Source organism: Euleptes europaea, chromosome 11 (genome assembly GCF_029931775.1).
Source record: "Euleptes europaea isolate rEulEur1 chromosome 11, rEulEur1.hap1, whole genome shotgun sequence".
NCBI classification, from domain to species: domain Eukaryota; kingdom Metazoa; phylum Chordata; class Lepidosauria; order Squamata; family Sphaerodactylidae; genus Euleptes; species Euleptes europaea.
The window spans coordinates 52,462,908-52,479,825 of record NC_079322.1 but is presented as its reverse complement, the minus strand read 5'-3'; the positions used below and the strand labels follow the sequence as shown (position 1 = coordinate 52,479,825).

The 16,918-nt window shown below is 40.6% G+C and overlaps 1 protein-coding gene across 1 annotated transcript; it reads right to left on the bottom strand.

Moving 5' to 3' along the window:
- Positions 1–1,574: 1,574 nt before the first annotated feature.
- LOC130484835 (protein lifeguard 1-like) lies at positions 1,575–14,979 on the bottom strand. Its single transcript, XM_056857965.1, has 9 exons — positions 14,649–14,979; positions 13,918–13,996; positions 11,485–11,538; positions 10,265–10,355; positions 8,654–8,691; positions 8,482–8,569; positions 4,268–4,357; positions 2,452–2,499; positions 1,575–1,724 (listed from the first exon to the last, which is right to left on the bottom strand). The coding sequence occupies exons 1-9, from the start codon at positions 14,977–14,979 to the stop codon at positions 1,575–1,577; spliced, it is 969 nt and encodes a 322-aa protein (XP_056713943.1).
- Positions 14,980–16,918: the final 1,939 nt, after the last annotated feature.

The window sequence follows — 16,918 nt, the reverse complement described above, 5'->3', positions numbered from 1 at the left end:
ATAGTGAAGTTTGTGGGTTCTGGTTTTTCCTGTAACTTGGTTTAGATTGTGCAGTATATTCCATTGTTTCTGTGTTAACTTTATTCCAAGCATGAAATTTAGCATATTAAATATGTATTTTCTTGGTACTTATTTAAAATTTAAGACCACCCCAGTAATTGACTTTATGATTCAGAACGAAAGTTTGGCAAGCCTATTTTGTAAACCAATTAATTTTATAATGTAAAAAAAAAATACTCTAACCTTGAAAATGCTGTTTGCACTTTCATAGTCTATACTTGATACATTCCCACTTTATATACAGTAGGATATTACAACCATGTAGATGTTTGGCCAAATGAATGCTGTTAATAATATGTAAAATTATTTGATTAAACATTTATTACTTAAACTCATTTTATTCTGTCCCATTATTTTTATATCTTGTTAGTAAACACTGGATTGGATCTAAAACACTGAGCAGAAGGAATTAAGCCACTAACACCGTTCTGCAAACATTTATGCAAGTGCAAGCTCTTGCAAAGAGCTTTTTAAAGATTTAGTTTCACTTTTATCATGTGCTATGTTAGTGCTAGCTATAAAATTGCTGTATAAACCCAAAATACCTGCCACATCCAGGAAGGACACATGTGGATCCAACCCACTATTATGTATCTAAAACATCCTGCAACATTCATAGTAAACAGTCTATATAGAAGCACTGCAAAAGTAACTGATGACAGATTTTCCATAAAGCTGAACTATATGACAAAAAGTAATAATTTTAACTATTCTCGAATAACTCCATTTAAACTCCAACACTTTGGATGGATGCCTTGGAGAACACAGTAGATAAGACAAAGGCTGGAGGTCTAATTTAATCCTCACAGCACTGTTCCAACCATTTCACTTTGGCTTCTTCTGTGTGTGGCTCCATCTCCTGCAGCTGCCGTTTTGTGGGTGGCTCTCCCTACTGTGGCAAAATTCCAAAGTTGCCTACAGGCTCACAAATGTTGGGGACCCCTGCTTTGAACTATGGTTGGATCCAGCTCTACCTGAGATCCCTCCAGCTTACAACTAGCGGGGGCAAGAAGTGGCCAAGCGGAGTTTCGCACCCACAGCTTTCAATGGCTATTAATGGGACATAGGGCAGCTAGGAGGAAGAATTTTTTTTAAAGAAAGATTTTCTGGATCTAGTTCAGCTGAGCAACATTTTTATTGATTTTTAATTGTCAGTTCTGATTTAAAAGTAGGATAAAAATAAAGTTATCTTCAAGGACCAAAGATCTGTCTTTTGTCATCAAATGTTATTATCTCAGAAGAACTGGAAAAGTACCTTAGTGGTGGTTGTTGTCTTTTACTTCCTACAATATATTCCAATTTAAACTGTATTTGAAAGAAGTTAATAGAATTGTATTACAAATACCTTTATGTTAGTACTATCTTTAAACGTTACATAGCTACACTGGACTGACCATAGCTGCTTCCTCAAGGTACTTCATGATGCTGTAAAACTTTTTTATTTACTAGAAATGCTCTTTGTGCTTACTCTTTGGCCAATTTTGCACCATCTCAGCCTACATGTATCATTCTTCTTACTTCATAAAACCAATAAATTGTAGTATGAACACACCCATATGGATAATGTCAATGTAGACATTCAGTACTGCAAAAATATAATCCTCAGGATCCAGTTGGAAGTGGCGTGTTCTTCCCATCATTAATTGAGTATCCACCACCAGATACTTTAAAAGAAATACAAAACAAAATAAAATCACAGGTTTCACAGTGTGCTGCCAGTTTTAGAAATATTTACTTGTGTTAAAAACAGTTTTGTAGGACAACAATCCATGTTCCTGCCCTACTACTTCCCATTACTTTACCCTCGGTTGCCAGCTTTTATATTTGTGTTGGGAGTCTTGAAATGGGAGGTTCCCCTTATCACGTATTCAGTGCAAAAAGAAGCCATGTTTTATTTTACAATACAAACTATTACAGTTTGTAACAATTTGTGTGAAATGGAGATTTATGAATGCTCAAAAATAGTCTGGTAGAAACAACAGCACCAGGAATACAAAAGTGAAAACCTACCAAAGACAAGCATGGCTTTTTTGAAATTGTTTTAGAAACAACCTTTAACCTGAATATCTCTAATATCAAACAGGCATCAAGAAGAACTGATTTCATTCCAGAAACCCAGCATTTTTCTCTTCGGCCAAACATGTTTATGATTTGTCCAATTGTTAGTAAATGCTGTTCTGTTTTTAACAATATACTCAGTTCTTCCATAGCCCTTCTCAGAATTCAGTTCAGAGGAAAATAATCATAATCCCTGAAGCTAGCTACTACTTTTTTCTTTCTGCCTAATACTCTGTCCTACAACTAAATGTATACAGTGTATACAAGTATCGCGTATTCCAATAAATTCAGTCTCCCTTTTCTTTAAGGTGAACAAAAAGAAGAAAGACTTACTATGGCAAAAAGTAGTGTTCCAAATGCAGCATATAATAATGTCATCACCTGAAAAGGCATAGCTTACAATTAGTGAGAAGCAAAAATAGTTCATGCATGTTAAAGACCCACACTGTCCCCAAACAACAGGAAAAATGTTATGCAGACAAAGGAATTTCATTAATCCCATATTTGACAGTATCAAAGCTTCCCTTTTAGTCACTAATAATTGCATGCTTTCAAATACATCAACAGTAACTTTTTTGTCACATGTGAAGCTGCCTTATACTGAATCAGACCCTTGGTCCATCAAAGTATTGTCTACTCACACCGGCAGCAGCTCTCCATGGTCTCAGGTAGAGGTCTTTCACATCACCTACTTGCCTAGTCCCTTTAATTGGGGATGCCAGGATTGAACCTGGGACCTTCTGCATGCCAAGCAGATGCTCTACCCCTGAGCCACAGTCCCTCCCCATCAGTCTATCAATGTCAATATTGTCCAGTCTGACTGGCAGCAACTCTCCAGGGTCTCAAGTTGAGATTTTTCACATCACTTACTGCCTGGACCTTTAAACTGGAGATGCCAGAGATTGAACCTGGGACCTTCTGCATGCAGGCAGATGCTCTGCCACTGAGTCACAATTCCTCAGGCCATTCTACTGCCATCTAATTTTCCTACTAACCTTTGCCTGGAGTGTATTGCTGTCTTTACATCCTCATTTTCAACTCCCATGCCAAACTATAGCCTGGCTTTTCCCTCCATGCAATACTGAACCTGCCATCACCAAAATCACTTAAAACATTATTGATGTCAAACTCAAAAGCCTGCTTTGGCAGCACCCTCAGTTTACATGCTGTTTTTGATACAGCCGATAACCCTTTGCTGCTTGACTTCCTTCATGATCTAGGACTCTGTCCACAGCTGGTTTTCCTTCTACCTGTCTATATTTATCATTCAACGTTTCCACAGGAAGAAACTTTCCGTTCTCATAAGATGAGCCCTGCTGAATCAGACTAGGCAAGTATCCTGTTTCTTGCTGCAACCAGCCAGATGCCCCTAGAATATTTACAAGTAGTGCACAGAGTCCAACGTTAGCCCCTGTTGCCATCTCCCTTCAGCTGGTATTTCTTTCAACCCTCATAACCTAGTATACACCTGTGCTCTACTATCTTTGGTCAGCTCTCCATCTCCCTTAAATGAGTCTGCCCAATATCTCATCAGATCTCAGAAGCTAAGCAGGGTCAGCCCTGGTTAGTATTTGGATGGGAGACCACCAAGGAATACTAGGGTTGCTGTGCAGAGGAAGGCACTGGCAAACCACCTTTGTTAGTCTCTTGCCATGAAAACCCAAAAAGGGGTCACCATAAGTCGGCTGCGACTTGACGACATTTTACACACACACAATCTTTCTTGCTGCCCTTTACACCCGGAGTTCCCTCCCAGAACATTTAACCTGACATGAAACCTAAGTGAATTGAATACATATTTTCCTTTGTTATCTTCATCCCCATCTTCCTCTCCTTCTGTTGCTTCCCCTTGTGTCGAATTGTACATTGTAACCTCCTGAGTCTTTCTTGTTTGTTACTCTTGTAAAGTGCCATGCATTTTGATTTCGATTTCATTTATAAAATCAGTGGCCAATATAACAGAATACAACTTTTGCAGTGCAATTTGGATAAAAACTACTGCAAAAGAATGAAGTTACTGGAGCCCAGCCTAGATTTAAGTGAAAGAAAAACCCTTGTCTGAAAAGACCAGAATAACTGCGAAAAGGACAAAGGTCTTTAAATGCAACAACAACAACAAAACACTCACCAATAAAAGTGCTTTACTTGCCTTGGTTTGCAAGGTGGCAGAAAGGATTCCAAAAATGAGAAACACAAAAAGCGTAACCAGCAGGACTCCAGATGTTATGGTGAGGTCCAACTAAAGAGAGAAACAAGATTGGAATCAGCATTTCTCACCATACGGATATTACAAGACCTCTATGCACCTTTTTTATGGACTAGGGGTATGCATTATGAAATTCCAGAGCCAATGATATACATGGAAATTCCTGGTTGCAGGTTGTTACAGAGATTTCCCAGAACAGGAACATATATCTGGGGTTCTTGGGAATGATGAACCCTCATCCCCTGAAAAATCCATGTGTGTCGTCCCCTCCCCCCACCCACCAAATTTAGGCACTAACCAGCAATACAGCATGTATTTATGTTCTTTGATTCTACTGATTTCCTAGGCAATGGCATCTCTTCCAATCAGATTCTTGCAAGGGAGGACCACTCTGTGCTTCCAGCCAATCACCTTTGGAGACAAACTGCAGAAAGCTGCTGTTCTCCTTCACACCCTCTTTTGTGGGGTGTGGACTGTGGAGCCCTTTCTCTCTCTCTGCAAGTAGGATAGCTAGGGGCTAATTGTTAAGGGGCCTGTTCAATTGTAACTCTTGGTCCAATATGCTTGAAACCTAAGGGTAACTTTTTAGACAGGCAGCACTAGCTCCTCTGCAATTTTGGAATCATTTGGTTGAAATCAGCCACTCCAGACCCCTGAAAAAGTCCTACAAGAACATAAGCAAAATTTCCCCGCGAACCCCGGATATGAAAGTATAATTTTTTTCCTTGGTGCACCCCCTACTATGGACCTATGAAAAGGGAACATCCTTCATCCCTCTTACAAAATACATATTCACCAAGGTAATTTAATCCTTAGTACATTCCCGGGGGCGGGGAACAAAACCAAACTACAGCCTTATACTGTCAAGCTAATTACCAAAGTAATTAGGGTTGCCAGGTCCCTCTTCACCACCAGGCCAGAGCCTGAGGAGAGCAGGGTTTGGGGAGGGGAGGGACTTCAATGCCATAGAGTTCAATTGCCAAAGTGGCCATTTTCTCCAGGTGAACTGATCTCTATCGGCTGGAGATCAGTTGTAACTGCAGGAGATCTCCAGATACTACCTAGAGGTTGGCAACCCTAAAAGTAAGTTTCTTTTCCCACCTTTACAATATACACTCCAAAGAGTGCTTCAAATGTCTGAAGAGATAAAGGGAATCCATTCTAGCATCATCTTGAAAGCTCCTTCAGCATCCAAAATCCACTGTATTCTAAAGTAGGGGTCTATCTTGGGAAGATAACGTAAATTTATCACATAAGGTGGCTGTCAAAGAGCTCCCCAACCTGTCTCCACCAGTTGGAGGCTGCTTTGGTTTGGTCAAAAGTTTTCCAAAAGACAAAACCTTGAACTCCAGGCTTTCGCCCCAAGTCCAAGGAGTAGCTGCCACCAGCCCTTTCAAAAGGTTGAGCTCCAGGGGGAAGATAAGAGCAATCCTCTCCCAACTCACTCCAAAATTGAGTGTAACACTTACCCTGCAAGGTAGAGACCTGCCAGGGAAAGATTACACTCCCAAAATGTCTTAGGTTTTTGGTAGGTGGTTTTTACACTCACACAAAGGCACTTAGAATTTAGGCTTGGAATCCCAAAATCACAGACACAAGCCATTTAAAGGCTAACAATTTATTTATAAGATTCAAGCTGGTTTACAGGAAAGAAAAGTCATAAAGTGTTAAGCAAGAAAACAATAAACTATTTAGCATAACTAGCTAATACATTCAAAAACCTTTTTGGTTCAAAAGGATTGGCAAAGGTTTCTTGCATCAGGTTTATAGTTACCAACTTCCAAAGATGCTTCCAGCATTCAAGAGTTTCAAAAGGTTGTCCAAAGGTTTCTCCAAGCAGGTCAGCTTGACCAGAGTTTCCCCGTAGGGCCAAAATCAAATGGGTTGTGATGCAGCCAGCAGAGCTCTCCTGCTGTACCCCAAAGCATGCATAGTTTGTTTAGGGTTGGTCTGTCCTTACATTCGTTTTCTCAAAAGGATGAGCTCATAGAAGCCAATTGAGAAAACAAAAACAATTAGCTGTTAATTAATTGCTTGGTCAGAAATGCTGACTCACTAAGTGGTGTTTTCAGGTGAGGAAGCCTGCAGAACTACCTGCACCTGGACATCGTCATGATGGCTGACTGATTGGTTACTATGGCAATGCATGGCCTTGCATTCCAGAAAGGGGAGAGGTTAACTAGCACCAGCTGGGGCTTACCCTCTCCACAGAAGCAGTTTTCAAAAGGAAACTTATTTTTCTGGTCTAAAATCCCAACAACACAAAATTCATAGGCCTCTAGGCCCGAACCAAAAGAAATAACACACTCCAAGAAATTGAGAGGCCTCAACTTCTTGACAGTGGCATATTGTCAGAAAGAAGTTAAGTTATATTCTCTCACACAGGAAGAATAAAAAAATGTTTACTAAAAATTGGCATACTAGAGAACTGGTGTCAGCAAGCTGCTCCAGGAGTTGATAAGATAAAAATTAACCTTGCCCACTGTAGACTAGTGAAGAAATTTCTGCAGTCCAGAAATATGCAGCCCTATCAAACTGAATATCTTTCATTTCAAGCACTACTGGCTTAGGAATCCTTATAGCTAGACTTCCAGTTAAGACTGTAACAGTGCAAGCCTAAGCAGAGTTACACCTTTCTAAAAGCAGCCAGAGTGAGGCATATGAACAGTGGAGGCAACACCATTACGCTGGTGTAACAACTAGAAATGCCAGCACAAATGTCTCGAACTGAGGAGTCAGAAAATATGTTTCAGTGAACTATGCACAGTATACATTGGTGACTAATTGTTATATACTAATGATTGATTCCCCACTCCTCCCAGAAGCCTGCTGGGATACACTGGGCCAGTCACCGTTCTTTCAGAACTCTCTCAAACCACGCGGAGACCGGCAATGGTCTCGCCATAAGTCAGCTATGATTTGATGGTGCGCGTGTGCACACACCCAGTGATCTTCCCTAGCGATCTTTTTTGGTATGCAGACTACAGTGGGCTTTGAGGCTAGACTACTGTAATAGGTCTACAATAGGTCTACCTAGGTCTACAAGTCATCTTGAAGATCCCACTGGTGCACAACACTGCAGCTCGGTTATTATCAGGAGCTAGGCAGCGCATGCATATTATTCCCATTCTACATTCACTCCATTGGCTGCTCATCGGTTGCAGGGCTCAATTCAAGATATTGGCTATCACATACAAAGCATTTCATGGCCTTGCTACATCGTATCTGCTGGACCACCATTTCCCCTATGCCCCACAATAACAGCTTTGCTCATCTGAGCAAGATCTTCTGCAGGTGCCACCCTGCAAATGGCAAAATCAACAGCCGCCTGTACGTGTGCATTCTCTGTTGTGGCTCCCACCTTATGGAATGGCCTGCCTGATGAGGTCAGAAAGGCTTCTGCTATTCTGGCTTTCTTCAAACTATGCAAAACTGAATTATTCAGGTGGGCATTTTTACACAGGTAATAGGGCTGTGATAAAAGCCCCGTGGCGCAGAGTGGTAAGCTGCAGTACTGCAGTCCAAGCTCTGTGCACAACCTGAGTTCGTTGGTTTCAGGTAGCCGGCTCGAGGTCGACTCAGCCTTCCATCCTTCCGAGGTCGGTAAAATGAGTACCCAGCTTGCTTGGGGGTAAAGGGAAGATGACTGGGAAAGGCACTGGCAAACCACCCCGTAAACAAAGTCTGCCTAGTAAACGTCGGCATGTGGCGTCACCCCATGGGTCAGGAATGACCCGATGCTTGCACAGGGGACCTTTACCTTTTTAATAGGGCTGTACTGTAACGAAATGGTTCAGAAAGATGCTTTGGTATAGGGACTATACTACTTTATATAGTACATACTGTCTGTTGCTGATAATATGTTCCTACTATGTAATTTCTGCATCATTTAATGTGTCATGCTTAAATGCTATGCTTTGTTCCAGATCTGTTTCAGATTTCTGCTTGTTTTCAGATATCTACAATCCAAGCCCTACTGAATACCCCATTCTGTTGATCATACTGACTTACCCTCTGTAATCTGCCTTGAGTCTCAGTCTCAGCACACTATAAATAATTTAAATACATGAATAAAATAGACCCAAACCTAACCTTTAATTGTTCCAATGGTACATTTTCAAATGCTAGTGTAGCATATTTTATCAGCGAGGTCTTACTTTTGTTTGAAGAGCAAAGACAGAAAGCCCGAATGTCACAACTGCTGTGCCAGCAATAGCCCACATTATCCCATCAGCCTCAAAGAAGCTAAAAGACAAAAATACATACATGTTTCTGTGAAATGCATAATTGCATCAATGCAATCACTTCAAATTTTATTCACCAACTTACCCTGCAATTGATCCAAGTAGGACACCTTCAATAATTGTCTATAAAATAATATAGAAAAAATACATACGGGTAGGAACTCATGGAACATGGACATTTTTTTGCTGTATAATGCTCTCTCTGCACCCATTCACCTGTCTGCATACACATTAACACAACAAATCACCACTCTTTCACACACATCAATCATTCTGACTACTTATCCTCTTCATGAACACGGGGTGAAGAAACTATCATGAGGCTTAAAATCTAGACCACATTATGTGGCTTATCTTCTAGGCCAGGGGTCTCAAAACTGCGGCTCCAGAGCCGCATGCGGCTCTTTGGCCCGCTGAGTGCGGCCCCTGCTCTTGCGCCCGCTCGTGCCGGCAGCCGGGCTGCGGAGCTGGCGCGCCTGAGAGAGAGCGGGCCAGCGGGCGCACTGTCTCTCCCCCCCCCTCGCCGTAGAGAATGGCCGGGTCCCCCTTTCCCTTGCCCTCAATGGTTGGGAGGCTAAAGCCTCCCCTCCCCTCTAGCCGCGTGATTGCTGGGCGTGATAGGCTCGGTGGTTCCTGCCCCCCCCCCGCCTATCAGCTGTTGGGCGAGGCGGGCTTCTTTTGGTAGACCTGGCCTCCAGCTGAGTCCCATTGGGAGGCCATGTCTACCCACTGGCTTTCTTGGCGGTAGACCTGGACTCCGAGGAGGGGAAAAAGTTCCCCTTCAGAGGCCAGGTCTACCCATTGGCTTCTAAGGGCCTCCGGAGGCCAGGTCTACTGCCAAGAAAACCAATGGGTATACCTGGCCTCTCAATGGGACTCAGCCGGAGGCCAGGTCTACCAATAGGCTTTTATGGCGGTAGACCAGGCCTCCAGACGAGGACTACGGACGGGGAGGGGGAAATGGCAGGGACTTACAATTTAATTTTTATCAATAAATAAGATCACTATTAAGTATGATATCAAGTTTTATTCAGTGTATCTATAGTTTAATTAAGACTTAAAACTTTAATTAAAGTTTATTAAGTTAATAAACAGTGTACCTACCTATATAGTTTAAGTTTAAGAAATTTGGCTCTCAAAAGAAATCTCAATCGTTGTATTGTTGATATTTGGCTCTTTTGACTAATGAGTTTGCCGACCCCTGTTCTAGGCTACTACTGATTTTCTGACATTTTCAGTTGAAATTTTATGGGTATTTCACTGTTATTACTTGTCATAAACAGTTTTGAAATCGTTTCCTGTATAGGAACTTGGCAAATAAATAAATGCTACACTTTTCAACCCAGAAAGCACTTTCAGGTGTTCAAAGCACATATGCTATGACTGAACTCCTCCTGTAATAATTTGTTAAATGTTGTTCTCACACACACCAACTCTCACTCTGTGTTGAGACATACCTTGATACAACACCGTTTCCACTAATATTGATGGATCCCTTATTTTATAATAAAAGGTCAGAAATATATGGCACTCAAGAGGCTTTTTGAAGTACAAATTTAAAATGATTTTATTTGTCTTTTTTTCGGGGGATTTAAAAGACAGGTTAGCATTCCAGCCAAATTCCTGTCATGTATAATAAACCTGCTTCAACTAATTTAGTATCCTATACAGAACATAAAGTTCAGCAAATACTTACAAATAGTAACAACAAAATGTAATTCAGTGGGGCTTTTCTGCGGGCATCATCACAGCAGGCAAGGGTAATAGCCAGAATCAAGAGTACTGGTCTAAAAAGAGAAAGACATTTGAATTTTTCCTGGATAAAATGCCACACCATTGAAGATAAAGTTTCAAGGAATTTTACATCTGTAACTACCTTACTTGAAAGTATATTGAAGTATATCAAAGTATATTGAGTAGGCGTGTGCATTTGGTAAAGATGAGCCCCCAAAAAAGGCGATTCAAGTGGTAGCCAGAAATCCCAATCCTGAAAAAGCAAAAAAAAATGTTTTTCAGGATTGACGGCTACAATTATGGATGGATGGGGGAACCCTCTTTGGAAGTCCATAAAATTGAGTCCCCTAACCCAATGCGTCGCCATGCGTCGGAAGCGACACACACACACACAACCCAATCTGTACCAAACTTGGAGATTCTTCTAAGGAGAGTCACCAGCAGCTATGCAGCAAATTTGGTGCCTCTACCTTAAAAACAACCTCCCCCAGAGCGCAGGAAAGATTTCCCGTAGGCTATAATGGGGCTGAATGTTTCTGCTTCCCAACCCCTCCCCCCTAAAAACCCCACACCAGTATGGAAATTCAGGAATATTCAGGAATCTCACAAATTTTCAGCTTCAATATTCCCGGATCTGAATTTCCCCCCTTTTGGGGGGGGGCACATCCCTAATATTGATAGATTCCTTTGAAATGTGGTGTTGGAGGAAAGTGTTACGGATTCCGTGGACTGCCAAAAAAACAAATCAGTGGGTTATAGATCAAATCAAGCCTGAACTGACCCTAGAAGCTAAAATGTCTGAGGCTATTGTATTTTGGTCACATCATGAGATGACAAGAGTCACTGGAAAAGACAGTCATGCTAGGAAAAGTTGAGGGCAGCAGGAAAAGAGGAAGACCCAACAAGAGATGGATTGACTCAATAAAGGAAGCCACAGCCTTCAATTTGGAGGATCTGAGCAAGGCTGTCAAAGATAGGACATTTTGGAGGACTTTCATTTATAGGGTTGCCATGAGTCGTAAGCGACTTGACAGCACTTTACACACACACACACACACAATAGTGATAGTGATGATACACTAATTAATAATAAACATTAAATAATAGTCAATTGACAGTAACAATTTTCAGAAGTTTCACTAAGGAAGAGATTTAATCAGCACCTACATATGGTATACTTACAAAAGGGCAAAACAGAACCATGGACGCCTTCGTACCCAAAATTTAAGAAATGTCCTATCCAAAAACAAGAACAAGTGATTCAGAAAGAGAATATTCCCTTAATGTAGAAAATAGGTCCTTTTATTTTATCTAATTATAATATATCAACTCCTTCTCTGTTGCAGAGAATGGATCAGAAAAGCATGTAACAAAATGAAAACAACAGAAGAGAATAAAAACATAAATACAGCAAAATCAGTCAGTAGAAGTACTATTCAATGGTACTGTAATTCAAAAAACCTAAAAAGGTTAATATTCCCACTAGAGACAAGCTGCTTTCCTTAATGCCTACACTGCATCTAACAGAGTAGACTCCGGTTTACAAAAACTTAATCCACGGTAATTTGTTAATCTGTGCCAGGAAACAATGTAACATGCTGTGTAAAGTTTAGCAACTGTATATCAAATGTGTTACTAACAGTTCTATTTGGAAACAGTAAAGCCTAAGAAAAATTGCCTGAAGGTATTTCTCAGATGGCATTGTACTGCAAGTAGATTATCTGCAACGTCTGAAGTTGTCTATATACGTCAGAAATGTTAAAGAAGTAGGATGTTATATTTATACATATTTAGTGGAAATGCCCAATTGTGAGTGTTTTGGGGAAATATTCATAGAGATTTGTATTTGTTTTGATTTAGACACTAGCCCAACAAGGTGTTTAGTAGGCCACTGTTAAAGCAATTCTTTTTTTAAAAAATACTTTTTAAATTTAACATAGACATACACATACCCATTCACATACAGATTGGGCTTTTTCCAGGGAAACTAATTAACAATTTTAAATAATAGCATACATATATATATAAACTTTCTATTCTTTACTAGCCACACTACTAGTCTTCTAATTATTCCAGATTCCAAAACTCTGATTTCTAACATTATAAACCTTGTCTATTGCTTCTAATCTTATATTTGCTTTTTACCACTCAGGAAAAAAACTCTTATTCTATACTTTCAAGTTAGCATAAGATAACATTTCCATTGTTAAAGCAATTCTTAAGGCACAGATATACTTTATTAAGAATCTGAATGTTGCAGCAATATTGGTAGATTCAACAAATTTGCACTTTTGGCACTTGCGCACCGCTGGGGGATTAGTAATTGTTGTTTACTTCATTTATTGTCTACCTTTTTCATTGAAACTCAAGATGAATCACAGAATTATAAAACAATGCAATAAAGACCAGTATAATACATACAATGAACAATGCAATAAAAAACTGAGTACAAAATACAAATATAAAACAGAACTATAAAATAGAACTGGAATTACCCTGTAGATTAGAATGAATTAAAAAGGAGTATAATATATCCAATAAACCGTGTAGCAGGAGGGGATGCAGAAAAGAAAACTGCCTTAAAAATTTACACTATTAAACCTACATCCTGATTCCCAATATAAAAAGTACCCTCTTATACACTTCTGTTTTAACATGTTCTTATTTTGCTTTGAAAAATGACAAAAATATGGGCGCCTTCCTGACTGCATCCAAAAGGAGGGAGGGGGCCACAAGAGAGAATGCTGTTGTTCTTCATCTTTTGGAAGGCTTTGCTCAGGTAAGTGCAGGGCATGTTGGGAGAGGTGGTCCTTTAGATATGCAGCTCCTAGGCTGTGGCGGGCTTTGTAGGTAAGAAACAGCACCTTGAATTGAACCTGGGAACTAACCAATGGAGTTACTGCAGAACAGGTATAATATGCATGCTCTGGCTAGTTCCCAACAAGAATCAAGCTGCAGCACTCCATACCATCTGAGGTTTCCAAGTTGTCTTCGAGGGTAGACCCATGCAGAGTGCATTACAATAGTCTGGTCTCAACATTACCATGGCATGGATCCAGGTGGCCAGTCATGTGCAAAAGCCACTTTGTGGAGCTAATACGTTTGCTGGTGCTACACCAGTGTCTTACCACAGTTTCTCGCAATCAATGTATAAAACCTGAAAGTCAACACGTTCCTAAATATTTTGTGACACGCATCTGAAATCCCTGATTGGTGCAGCTCTTTAGCAAATGTCTACATGTCTACTTTTTATATAATAATTGCGGGAAATATTTGGTGCAACATTGGTGCAGCTGTGATAAACACAACCGCTATACAGTGTAAACCAGTTCCCTATGAAGTAACCTGAAGCAATTTGATAAGGATTTTTCACACAATCAATCAGGGCTAAATGGTAGTAAATAAATTCTTGTAATCGAGTGGGATTATCAGTGATAGACATATATTTCACTAGATTATTAGAAACAGGACATTTTATGAATAAAATACATAGTGTAAAATAATATGTGACACTTTCACTAGTTATGGTAGCAAGTTCTACAATGACAACAAATATAGAGCCCAGCATGTCACATCTGGGATTACTTAAAACTGTGGTAATTAATTTATACGTACCAGTAGATGAATAAACAAATTATACCAACAGTTAATCCCAACTGAATTGTCAATATGAAATACACTTTCCTGATGAAACCTAGGGAAACAGTACAGGATCCAAATTATATGCTATTGCAAAAAAAATTAAGATTACCGGTAAGCAAACTGTTTTGCATTTAAAACCTACCAAGGGGGCAATATAGGAACCAGTTCCCTGCAGTTCACATGTGCTTCTGCACTTTTCAAATACTCCTATCTTGATCTGGTCCCAGCAGGTGGGCTGGGAGGAAAGCACATCAGCCAACAGGCCGTTGGTTGATGGCAACGGATCTCATCCCTATGCCTCGCCAATGCCTTATTGCTGTAACCGATTAGAGTTGTGGCCCCTCACCCAGCTGCTGTTGTCAAGTGTCTTCAATTGCATGCCTGCGTTAGACCCACGGGTGGGGGGTGGAGAGATGGTTCGGGGTTGGATTTGGTTGGGATCGAGGGTGGTAGATGGCTTGTTGCACACCACCTAAATTGGAACTGGGTATGCAACCAACTTCAAACAATGGTTTCAGATCCTGGTTTGACATACCTAATCACAGTTGGTGGTATGACACACACTGAGAAAATCATGTTAACCATAGTTAGTTTAATTAAACCATGGATTCAAGTGACATATGAACCAACCCAAACTTTCTTGTACCAGATCTTCCTGAACACTTTCATCACAGAACTCTTCAAAGAAAACTGTTGCCACTGACCTCTGCGGATACTGCTTTCTGCAAATGGTCCTTCATCTTCACCAAGATTTGCCAGTGGTTGGGCTATTACATATGACTCTCTTCCTAGATGGCTATCATGTAAATGGCTTGTTTTTAGCAGATTTCCTGAATACTCTCTGTGGACCTGGGGAGGCTGTTTATCAGCATTTTCCTGATTACTGCTAGGTAACGTATCTTCTTGTGGAGATTTATTCTCTGCATGCCCAGCTGGTAGGGGATCTGATGGAGAATCTCCACCAGGATGTTGGTATTTGATGTACAGTACTGGTCCTATGCTTCCATGAATGCTTGCTAGTAGATTACTTTCCATCTTGGACAAGTACAGCCCGGTTACACCTTCAAAATAATAATGAAAGGCTATATATGGTGGCTAACAATGCAGTCCTAAGCAGAGTTAAATCCTTCTAAACCCACTAATGTCAATGGGCTTAGAAGGGTATAACTTTGCTTTGGACTGCACTTTAGCACACATTCAAATAAAATAAAGCTTTAGACCAGTAGTTCTCAAACTTTAGCACCCAAGAACATCCTTTTTGATTTAACTTACCAGGTATGTAGAAAAAATATGACTTTTTTAGCCAAACTGTAAATGACTTCGTACATTTCCAGATTGTTTTCATATCCACCCGGCAGTGATTCCTTGCAGGGTCCCACCCTATCACACTGAATGAAGTGGCCACCTCCCATTATAATAAAAAAGCACCAAAACTAGGATACTCATACACAAGGCAGGGGTTTCTTCAGACTCTGGTATACAGGAAAAATATAACTTTGTAAATTAGGCCCCCCTCCCCAAAGCTGTGTTTGCTACAGGAGAGTGCAATGCAGACAACAGCTGAGTCCCTGGAGAAAGGGAGGAAGGATAACTTTGTTCAAACTGTCAACAGTTGATTAAATCCTGGAGGGGAGATTTTGAGGCGTGGGATTTCCAAATTGTGTTTCCCCCATGATTTATCATGGGACTTTACCTATATACTTATTCATCCATATGCAATAGAATGAAAACTGAAACTATACAAAACATTCATTAGTAATTGCTTACTTGATGGATCTGTGTTTAAATATGAAAAGATAAAAAGTTGCAATGTTGTTCTTTTATGAATCATGAATTTTTTCACAACAGATGGTTAAGAAACAGCGGCCCTAACACTATTTTTGGCTTAGGATGCAGTCTTAAGCCTACTAAAGTTATTGGAACCAATCCAATTGCAGTCGTTGCTGCTATCAAGACTGGACTGGGGATCTGAAATTTGAAGGTAAATTTCACCTAACTCTTGCAAACAATCTCAAGAGTAAAGAATCGCTGAGGCTGAGAAACCAATGAGTAGTGTCAGCTGGGAACAGATGAAGGTGTTAAGACACTGAAATGCAGTTGGAATGTTAAACCTGAATCTGAAATAAACAAGATAGGAACACCAGAATACTTGGGGGTATCTAGAACAGAAAAGAAGCAGTCTGGTCCTCTGCTTCTGATATATGCTGTTCCAAGTCAACCTTCTCTATCCACTCTTTAAATGCTATCTACATATACACGCAGACACAGTACATATATAGTACTGTGTTCAGATTTGGGCACCACATTTTAATAAGGATGTTGATAAGCTGGAATGTGTCCAGAGGAGGGCAACAAAGATGGTGAGGGGTCTGGAGACCAAGTCCTATGAGAAAAGGTTGAAGAGCTGGGCATGTTTACGCTGGAGAAAAGACCACTGAGAGTTGATATGATAGACATCTTCCAGTATTTTGAAGGGCTGTCATATAGAGGGATGGAGTGGAGGTGTTTTCTGTTGTCCCAGAAGGTTGGACCTGAACCAATGGGCTGAAATTAAAGCAAAAGACTTTTCAACTAAACATTAGGAAGAAATTCCTGACAGAGCGGTTCCTCAGTGGAACAGGCTTCCTCAGGAAGTGGTGGGTTCTCCTTCTTTGGAGGTTTTTAAGCAGAGGCTAGATGGCCACCTGACAGCAATGCTGAATCTGTGACTCACAAGTAATTTAGGCAGATCATGAGAGGAAGGGCAGGAAGGAATGAGCTCTTGCTCAGCTCTTGTTACCCTTTCTTATATGCCTAGGGTAATGCTGATCGTTACTTCGGGGTCAGGAAGGAATTTTCCTCTAGGCCAAATTTGGATAGGAATCCTGGAGGTCTTTTGCCTTCCTCTGGGCATACAGCAGGGGTCACTGGGGGAGTGGGGGAGGGGAGGTAGCTGTGAATTTCCTGCATTGTGCAGGGGGTTGGACTAGATGCC

Bases quoted from the DNA above. Each gene is read 5' to 3' on its own strand.
- LOC130484835 (XM_056857965.1), bottom strand. From the start codon at position 14,979: ATGGAAAGTAATCTACTAGCAAGCATTCATGGAAGCATAGGACCAGTA. The intron at 11,539-13,917 runs GTACGTATAAAT...GTTTTTGGATAG, and splicing joins ATTTGTTTATTCATCTACTG to GACATTTCTTAAATTTTGGG. The intron at 4,358-8,481 runs GTAAGACCTCGC...TTCTCTCTTTAG, and splicing joins TCTTTGCTCTTCAAACAAAA to TTGGACCTCACCATAACATC.